The 10,365-nt window shown below is 39.6% G+C and overlaps 1 protein-coding gene across 1 annotated transcript; it reads left to right on the forward strand.

Moving 5' to 3' along the window:
* The first annotated feature begins 3,868 nt into the window (after nt 1-3,868).
* Nucleotides 3,869-4,936, forward strand: LOC125869653 (uncharacterized). The gene is made up of 2 exons (XM_049550109.1): nt 3,869-4,253; nt 4,290-4,936. The coding sequence occupies exons 1-2, from the start codon at nt 3,869-3,871 to the stop codon at nt 4,934-4,936; spliced, it is 1,032 nt and encodes a 343-aa protein (XP_049406066.1).
* The last annotated feature ends 5,429 nt before the right edge of the window (nt 4,937-10,365 follow it).

A 10,365-nucleotide genomic window follows, 5' to 3' on the forward strand; every position in this document is an offset into this window, starting at 1 on the left:
AAGAAATTGAGCAAAAAGTTTGTGAAATTCACCCTTGAGAATTTTGTTGAAAAAGATGGAACCCCTCTATATATATAAAAATATGAAGAAAAAAGGAAAGGAAAAGAAAAAGATTGAATTTTGTTTTTAATTTGTGCGTTGGTGGAAAGAAAAGGGGTATCCAATGAACCATACAACAATTTTTATAATAGGAAATACCTAGGTGGATTGTGAAGATTAAAAGAGTGAAAGAAACTGTAGAAGTGAAATGCAAGCCGTACTTTATGAAGGTAGAAGTCATTAAGCAAAAATGATCATACGTTTAGCCTCGGCCATGTTACAAGCCTTGAAAGACCTTGGTGATGTTTCATAAGCCGAATGATATGTTGATCGGAAAATATGGGCAAGCCTATGGGTAAAAATGTGCATGTGTTTATTTTTGAGAGTGTGAGAGTTGATTTTGATTCCTTAATTTATAATCTTTGATGAGCGTTGTGAGAGAATAGAATCATTCTTGATGTGAGGGCATTCAAATACTCTTGTTGAACTTGAATTTGCATTTGAAGTGAGCATTGTGAGCTTGATCTTTATTTGATGATGGCTAGTCACAGTTTCAAACATCTTGTGCATAATTGAACATTGCATGGGTAGATCAAACCTCATGTGCATTCATGTTGAATCTCAAGTAGAACTATTTGTAGACATCTTTGTTGACTTGATTGATCTTGTATTTTCCTTGAGGACAAGCAAAATTTTATGTTAGGGGTGTTGATGAGTCAAGGATTTCGACTCATTTAGGGCTTAATATTCAAGAATTTAGTGTCCTCAATGCCTATTTTATGCCCATAACTAATGTTTAAATGACGATATGTGATAAGTCTACCAATTAGACTAATTTAGGGCTATATTTTGATAGAAATAGTGTCCTCAAATGCATATTTTATCTCAATATCTGATGAAAACCCTTAAGTTTCAGGTATTTGGAGTTTGAGGGAAATCATGGACACTACTTACCAAAAAACGGAACAAAGGAAGCTGAAAGAATGAAGACATGAAGATCTGAGAATCGCCGAACCCATTTGGCGAATCACCAAAAGGTCTTATCCTCACCTTTTGTTCTAGTGTTCTAAGCCCTGAAAGAACGGATTAAATTGGTGGTGAAAAGGAGCAGTCGGCATATCGCCGAGCAGCTCCGCGAAGCTGTACTATGTCACCCAATGATCCAAACCACGACGATGCTGGAGGCAAACGCAAAACGGCGATAAGACCTACCAAAGGGCGGATCGCTGAGTTGATCAGCGATTTCGACTAACGACACCAAATGATCCGCTGCAATACAGATTTTTGAAAACCACAAATACTCGTTGAGAGTGCTAGCTTATTATCAGATTTTTAACATAGAATTTAAGATAGACTTTTGAGTTCTATGTTTGGGGATGGTTTTGAAGAACTTGAAGATTCAAAGGGTTTCAACTCCAAGAATTTGGACTTGGGTTTTATAGATTCTTCATTCTTTGCTTGTTTTGAGACTTAAATCTTCATACCCATTTGAATGCAAACTCATTTTGGTATAAGTTTCTATCTCTTTTACATGTCTAGCTAACACCCCATTTCTTGGGGTGTGATTTTGTGAATATGAGTTAGATTATCTATTGTGTCTTGCTTGTTGATTATTTATTTGTTGAGTAAATGTGATTTCGTTTAGTAGTTTTGGTCGACCCTAATGAAGTTGTAGTTGCAAATAGGATTTCACCTTTCTGTTTTCGGCTTGCTCGAGAGAAAGGTCGTAAAACTGAGACTACTAAATTGATGGCCGATGGGATTGGGTCGACATAAGGTTCAGCTCGAGAGAGTGAACCCTAGTCCTTCTCCCACACACTCATCTCGAGAGAGTGAGTGGGCTAAGGTAGAGATTGTTCTTCATGCGGCAAGTGGGTGCTCAAGAGAAACCCATTTGATTCGGGGTAAGTTGCTCGAGAGAGAATTTACCCCTACTATAATCTAGCCTAGTCACAAATATTCAACGGATTTACTATCAAAAGCATGTACCCAACAGTTTAGTGTTTCTCATATTCCTATCACATCCCAGGAATCCCGTCTCCTTGATTAGTACTCTTTGCATTTTTGCTTTTTTTTGCTTTTTTGTTACAAACTCCCATTGATAATTGACGCTTCTGTCACCCCTTTTATTTATAATGTTTTTAATCGATAATATTTTTAGCTATGACTAATTAGAACCTAATTTTATTTTTATATTAATTCTCAAGTCCACTCCCTTGGGACTAGACCCCAACCCTTGGTTTGGTTATATTGCTATTGTACGATTGGAGACACTTGTATTGGAAGTTGTGTCTTGATTACGCAAACATCAAAATGGCGCCGCTGCCGGGGATTAGTGTTATTTAAGAATTCTAAGATTAGTAGAATTTTTGTTCTTCTTAATCATAGTTTACTCACTTAATTTTCAGTTTGGTTTTGAGTATTTGTGTGTCACAACAGGACATATGAGTGCAAACGGGGAGAATAGCTGCCAAGCGGGTCATCCAGTGGGTGGTGCTCTTTTTCGAGACGATATCAATGATGTTAATATTGTTTATAACCCTGCCCACGTGGGTGAGATGGGTGCAATCTGCATGCCACAAGCCAACGTAAATGCCATGTTTGAAGTTACTAGCGCGACACTCCAGCTCATACATTCAAGAGGTTTATTTGGAGGGTTAGAGCTTGAAGATTCGCACAAACATATATGAAGCTTTGTGGAAGTGTGCACCCCTTTATCGTTTAAGAATCTATCTCAAGAGTCCATACAATTTCGTTTATTTCCATTATCATTGACTAGGGGAGCTACTAAATGGTTGATCGAGATTCCAAACAACTCCATCAAATCATGGGAGGAGTTAGTTTTGGCCTTTCATGAAAGATTCTTTCATCCATCCAGAATGATGAAACTGAGGGACCACATTCAGAATTTTAAGCAAAAGGAGGGTGAACCAATTCACGAATCATGGACAAGGTTCAAGAGATTTTTGTGTCAGTGCCCAACGCATGGACTGCCAGGTGAATTGTTGCTCCAATACTTTTACCGTAGTTTGGACTCGATTAATAAAGGGATAGCTGACCAATTGGTGCAAGGAGGAATAATGTTACAATCATTTGAAGTAGCCTTATTTCTCCTAGATGGTATGACTAAAGTAAACCAGGCATGGTACACCAAAGATGATCAAGTTTCCCCATTGTGCTTCAGATTAACACAAGAACAACTAGATAAAGAATGGGACAGAGACGAAAACATCAAAAAGATGTTGTCTCAAATGGAAATTCTACAAGAACACAAGAAAGGGACATATGGAGCATTTCGATTTGAGGAGGGTTCTTCTTCTGGTTACTCAAGACCGGGGGAGAATAAAGGTTGGAGCTCTAGAAGATACGAGGAGGGTTTCCACCCACGCTATCAACAGCGGGGCGGAACTCAAGGTTGGAACTATTGTAGGGGGTGAAGAACCAAGGAGATATTGGTAAGATTGGGCTGAGCAGGATGATCATGAGGAGGACCATACTTACTTGAGTGAGCGCCCAAAATCTAAAGGGATTGCAGGTAGTCCTCGGGTAAATGATTTATTATCACGCATACTCGATAAAGTTGAAGGCTCTGATGATTTGCTAAAAGGGATGAAAGATGACTGTTCATCATTGAACAGTTAAGTGAATTCTCATGTTGATGCCATCAAAATGCTAAAATTTCAATTGAGTCTATTATCAGCTCAATTAACGTCCAAAACACCGATGGAAGATATTGAAAGAGAGCTGGGTGTAGTTACCCGTAGCGAAAAGGTAGCAATAGGGAATGTGATGAAGATGAGGATCCTCAAAAGCCTGAAAGTGTCAAGGTATGGAGGAACAAGAATTACCTATTCCACAAAACCTTGCAAAAGAACCACAGGAGGAAGCAGAGCAACAAGTTCAAGTTCCAAAAGTCATGCACCCTTTACCCAAGATACCTCCACCATTTCCCCAATGTTTGAAAAAGAGGAATGAAAACGAGAAGTTCAAAAAGTTCTTGTCAGTGTTCAAGAAATTATCCATTAACCTCCCTCTGGTGGAAGCATTGTTGGAAATGTCGGGATACGCCAAATTCATGAAAAAGCTAGTCATAAAGAAAAGGAGCTTGGACTATGAAACTATTGAAGTACCCCATAATTGCATCCCAATTATGATAAAAGAGCTAAAAACTAAGAGAGAAGATCCTGGGGCATTCACCATCCCGTGCACCATTGGTATGCTCTAATTCGCTAATGTTTTGTGCAATTTAGGAGCAAGCTTCAACTTAATGCCATATGCAATTTACAAGCAGCTTGGTTTGGGTGAACCAAAGATAACCACAATGAGACTCCTTATGGCGGATCGATCAATCAAGCATCCAGTGGGGATACTGTATGAAATCTTGGTAAAAGTAGTTTCGTTCATCTTTTCGGCTGATTTTGTGATTTTAGATTCTGAGATCGATGCTGAAATCCCTATTATTTTGGGAAGACCATTCTTAGCAACCGGGAGGGCATTGGTGGATGTCGAAAGTGGGAAATTGAAGTTTCGGGTGAACAATGATGAGGTAACCTTCAATATTTGCAAATCCATGAAACAACCAAGTGATATCCATGTGGTGCCAACAGAGGATGTTAATGATGAAGCGGTGGAAAGTGTGAGCCATTTGATGCGAAAGAATGAACCCCTTAAATCTGTGCTTATGATGGATCTAAAGTTCAAGGCCATGATGAAGTGGTGCTGCCTTATCGGGATTAGGAGTATATCAAGGAATCCAATCAAGTTGGATATCGACCTGAAAAACAGAGAAAGCCCTCCTGCAAAGCCACCAATTCAGGAACCGCCAAATTTAGAATTAAAAGCACTACCCTCTCATCTCAAATATGTCTTCTTGGGAGAAAATAATAATTTCCCGTGATTATCGCAGCTGACATGCTTGAAGGGCAGGTGAACTTGCTCATTGATGTACTGTAGAAACATATAAAAGCTATAGGATGGACCATAGCTGACATAGTGGGCATACCTACTGGTATTTTTACGCACACGATTCGGCTTGATAACAAATGTAAACCTAGTGTGGAACATCAATGGAGATTGAACCCACCAATGCAAGAGGTAGTGGAAAAAGAGATTATCAAGTGGTTAGACACGGGAGTAATCTACCCGATTGCAGATAGTAAATGGATAAGCCAGTACAATGTGTACCAAAAAAGGGAGGTATCACTGTAGTCCCAAATGCAAAGGGGAACTCGTGCTGACTAGACCAGTGACTGGGTGGATAGTATGCATGGATTATCAAAATCTTAACTCATGGACCGAAAAGGACCACTTCCCAATGTATTTTATGGGCTAGATGCTTGACCAGTTGTCGAAAATGGGGTGGTATTATTTTTTAGATGGGTACTCCAGCTCCAATCAAATCTCTATTGCTCCTGAAGACAAAGAGAAAACCACTTTTACTTGCCCTTATAGAACATTTGCATTCAAAAGGATGCCATTCGGGTTATGTAATGCCCCAGTGACATTTTAGCGTTGTATGTTTTCTATTTTTGCGGATATGGTCGAAGACTCTATGGAGGTATTCATGGATGACTTCTCAGTCGTAAGGGATACGTTTGAAGAATGTTGACTCACTTAGGGCAAGTGCTCCAAAGATGCATGGAAACTAATCTGGTTCTGAATTGGTAGAAATGTCACTTTATGGTAAAGGGATTGTTTTTGGGCACAAGGTAACACAAAAGGGGTTGGAAGTTGACAAGGCAAAAATTGAGGTTATTGAGAAACTACCCCCACCAAGTTCAGTAAAGGGTGTTCACAGTTTCTTGGGGCATGCAGAGTTTTACTGAGGGTTCATTAAAGACTTCTCAAAGATTGCACACCCACTATGCTAACTCTTGGAGAAGGGAGCGAAATTCTATTTTGATGACGTATGTATGGCTACATTTCAGTGTCTGAAAGAGAAACTAGTATCCACCCCGATTATCATCAGCCCTAATTGGTCCGAATCTTTTGAAACAATATGTTATGCTACTGGTGGTAGTGTTGGGGTAAAAGCGCAACAATCTATTTCACCAAATTTATTACACAAGAAAGACTCTAAATAGTGCCCAACGAAATTATACGGTCCCTGAACAAGAGTTGCTTGCGGTAGTCTATGCATTTGAAAAGTTCTGGGCATACTTGCTAGGTAACAAAGTGATCATACATACTGATCATGTTGCACTCCGTTACTTGATGGCAAAGAAAGATGCAAGATTGATAAGGTGGGTGCTACTATTACAAGAATTTGATTTTGAGGTAAAAGATCAAAAAGGCTAAGAAATCAAGTGGCTGATCGATCACTTATCGAGGTTGGAAGGAAGGGAAGATTCTGAGCATGAGGTCGACATAGACGACTCATTCCCCGATGATGAGGTGTTTGCAATATCTCTCAAACATACACAATGGTATGCAGATTTTGCAAATTGCATTGTTAGTGGACTGATGCCGGATGAGTTGACATTTTACCAACAAAAGAGGTTCATGTTTGATGTTAAAAAATACTTTTGGGATGAACCATACCTGTTTCGAGAGTGTGCTGACCATGTCATTAGAAAGTGTGTTCCTGAAGAAGAAGCTGTAGAAATTCTCTATGCTTGTCCTGCATCTCCAGTGGGAGGTCACCATAGTGGTATTCGCACCGCTACTAAAGTTCTCCAAAGTGGATATTACTGGTCGGCCCTCTAGAAGGATGCACATGAATTTGCAAGGAAATGCTCTAAATGTCAACAACAAGGTGGAGTGTCTAGAAGACATGAACTACCTCTCACTCCTATTTTAGAGGTCGAGCTATTCAATGTATGAGGGATCAATTTCATGGGCTCATTTATGAGCTCATTTGAAAAAAAAATATATCTTGGTGGCTGTAGATTATGTTTGCAAATGGGTGGAAGCCATTACACTTTCAAACAACGAAGGAAGAAGTGTTGTCCAATTCTTGTAACGTTACATCTTTGAAAGATTTCGCACTCCTAGGGCAACTATTAGTGATGGGGGATCCCACTTTTGCAATAAGTGGTTTTCAATGGCACTGAGCAAATATGGGATGAAACACAAGGTAGCAACCCCATATTATCCCCAAACAAGTGGCTAGGTCGAGGTATCAAATTGGGAGATCAAAAACATCTTGGAAAAGACAGTGAATGCCAACAAAACTGACTGGTCTTGGAAGCTTGATGTTGCACTATGGGCATATCGGACCGCTTACAAAACACCTATTGGTATGTCCCCATATCAATTGATTTTTGGTAAGGCCTGTCATTTGCCCGTAGAGTTGGAACACAAAGCGTTGTGGGCATTGAAAGCTTTAAATTTGGACTGATAAAAACTTCAAGCGTAAGGGTAGAGCAGTTGAACGAACTGGATGAATTTAGACTCAAATCTTACGAAAGTTTAGCCATTTACAAAGAGAAGATGAAGAAAAGGCATGATGCTCGAATACTCAGGCGGGACTTTAAGGTGGGAGATTGGGTGTTGCTATACAACTCTGGACCTAGACTCTTTCCTGACAAACTCAAATCCAAATGGTCTGGACTTTTTAGAGTAACGTGAGTGTTCACCAATGGTGCTATAGAAGTTGAAGATCAAGAAGGACCCCCATTTAAAGTGAACAGTCAACGTTTGAAACTATATTTTGGGGAATATCAAGAGATTTCTTTGGTTGAAGAGGTGTATCTAGAGGATGCTTGAAGGCACTTCCGCGTTGTGCCACGACGTTAACTAAGGCGCTATTTGGGAGGAAACCCAAAACCCTTTATTGCTTTTTGTTGCTTTGATAAAATAATGGTGTGTTAATTGTGCAGGAAGAAGTGTGAGAAGCCTTTGGAAAGAAAGAAATAAGCGAGGGAAATGTCGGTTGGTGAGTCGCCAAAGTATTAGGCGACCCGACTCACACCACCGTTTGATCCAACCCAGCTTGGGTTTGGGGTCTGTAAAACTCGACGGTCCCAAAGAAATGATTGGTGAGTCGCCGATCATCTCGGTGACCCCGTTTTGTATCGCCATTTGGATCCCCACATTAACTGGGGATTCTGTAAACTAGGCGAGAAAGGTGATTTCTCGGCGCTGACGACTAGTGTCGCCGAGTGGGAAAGAATTGGACGGTTTTCAAGCCAAAGGTTTAAAAGTTTCAATTTCCTACGCTCTCCCTAATTTTTAAAATTTACAAACTCACACCTAGTTTTACTTTCAATATCGTTGCATCTCTATTATATTTTGGTTGATTTGTGCTCGGAATTGGATTACCTTGCCGCCTAGTGTTTCAATCATTTCGTAGTCAGCACCAAAGGTCGATTTTCTATGCCCCGAATTTATTTTATTAAAATTTATGCTCATTTGCAATAACCAGATCTTGTTGAAAGTATTCTGACCCTGCCTGTTAGGCCTAGATTGTTTGCGCGCATGCTTTAATTTAACAATCGTGCTCGAGTAGTTGTTACTGTTGAATTCTAGTAATTGTATGCCTTAATCTTGATTAAAATTTGAAGGGTTGTGTTTGGGTGCTATGGGTCATACCTTGATTGTACTAGTGCACACTTTGAATTTGTCTTCAGGGGTTATAGGGTTGAATTCGAGAAGATGGATTGAAAATAGGTACGTCGAGCCATTTGGTGAGCTGGGTTGAGCTCGCCGAACAACTCGGCGGTTCACCTAACATCCCCATATCTCCTTAAATTTAATGATAAATGTGCTTTTAATTATGTAACTTTTGGCGGACTAACTCTAGATCACCGAATGATATCAGCGACTCACCGAAAGAGTCGGCGAAGTTTATCAGTGCTTTTGTCAAATATTTCTCTGACTTCTCTTCTAGATTTTGCAGATATGACTAAACCTAAAGCTGATGAAAGAATAATGCCAGCCCAAGAGAAGTCCAAAGGAATTGTGATAAAGGAAGATGAAGTTACGTCAAAAGGAAAAGCATCGAAACTACCCACAACTACTGGGAAAGTCAAGGGCAAGAGGCCTACTCCAGGAAAACCATCACCCTATATCCTAATACTCCTCTATGGGCCATGGTATTTCGTAGAGCGGTGCATGTCTTTTTGGCAGACTCACAATCAACTGACCTTGGTGAAGCTGGCACTTCTTTCCCTTTTGGGATTACTCCGGGCACTAAAACCCAGACAGATGAAGAGACATCATAGACATGATCTCTCTTTTACCTCCTCTCTTCCTTTCTTTATTTTACATTTCATATTTGGTGTTAATTGCATTTGAGGACAAATTTCTTTTATTTGTGGTGGGGTGAGGCCCACCTTTGTGTGCTATCCGTGAATTATGTTTTTTTATGTATTTGGGTTGTAAGATATAATCGTGTTTACACTGTTTTCTGTGAATGTTTGAGCTTGTGGCTCCGTTTATTTTAAATTGCAAAACAATTTTTGACCCATCCAAATTTTTTTGCCACCTCTTGTGTGTTGAATGTGGCTGTTCTTTTGCAAAATTTGAGTCTCGGTTCCGATCAATATCGATAACTTGATTAGTGCTCTCAATCGAACGAACATGAATGTGCGGCTACGATGAGGCCAAATGAAGTTGCATAGACAATATGTGAATTCTTTGCATCTCGTTATGACTAGCCTATTATCAAATTGAGTCTCTTGTGATGATCATTGAATAATAGCGAAAGTGTGGAGTCTTGTTTGACTTATAGTGTAAATGCCTTGTGTGATGAGCTTACCTGTGAACTATGCATGATGGATCCTAGAATTTGCCCCGTTGTCCGGTCAACTAAGTGATGCTATCTCTTGATATGATCTTAGGCAACTTCTAAGAGTGTGAGCTAATTTGACATAAACCTCTTTTGTGGCCTACCTTGTGAGTTGTGTAAACCTCTTTTGAATACCCCTTGAGTCTTGCCTTTCTTTGAAAGAAACATCATGAAAACAATGACCTTTGTTTATCCATTACCCATAATCCTTATGAAGTTGTAGTTTAGTTGAATAGCCAACTTAGGCTTTTAGCCTAAGTTCGGGGTATGCTGAAAAGATAAGGGCAAGTCAAGAAGTGCAAGGAAAGTCTCCTCTTACCCATGGTTTTGAGAAAAATGGAACCCCTCAATATAAAAAAAAAGAAAAGAGAAAGAAAAAGAAAAAGAATGAAAAAGAAGGTTGTGGAATAAAGTACAAAAGAAATGGGGTTTCCAAACAATTCATGGAAAGTGAATAATAGGATGACTTATGAGCTCTAAAGAAATTAAAATGATGAGGGAAGAGGAAATGAAGTGTTGTAAGTACCACATTTCATGCGGATAAAAGTTAATGATCCTAAATGACCATATATTTGCACTCAACCCCATTACAAGCC

This window comes from Solanum stenotomum, chromosome 7, assembly GCF_019186545.1.
Source record: "Solanum stenotomum isolate F172 chromosome 7, ASM1918654v1, whole genome shotgun sequence".
NCBI classification, from domain to species: Eukaryota; Viridiplantae; Streptophyta; class Magnoliopsida; order Solanales; family Solanaceae; genus Solanum; species Solanum stenotomum.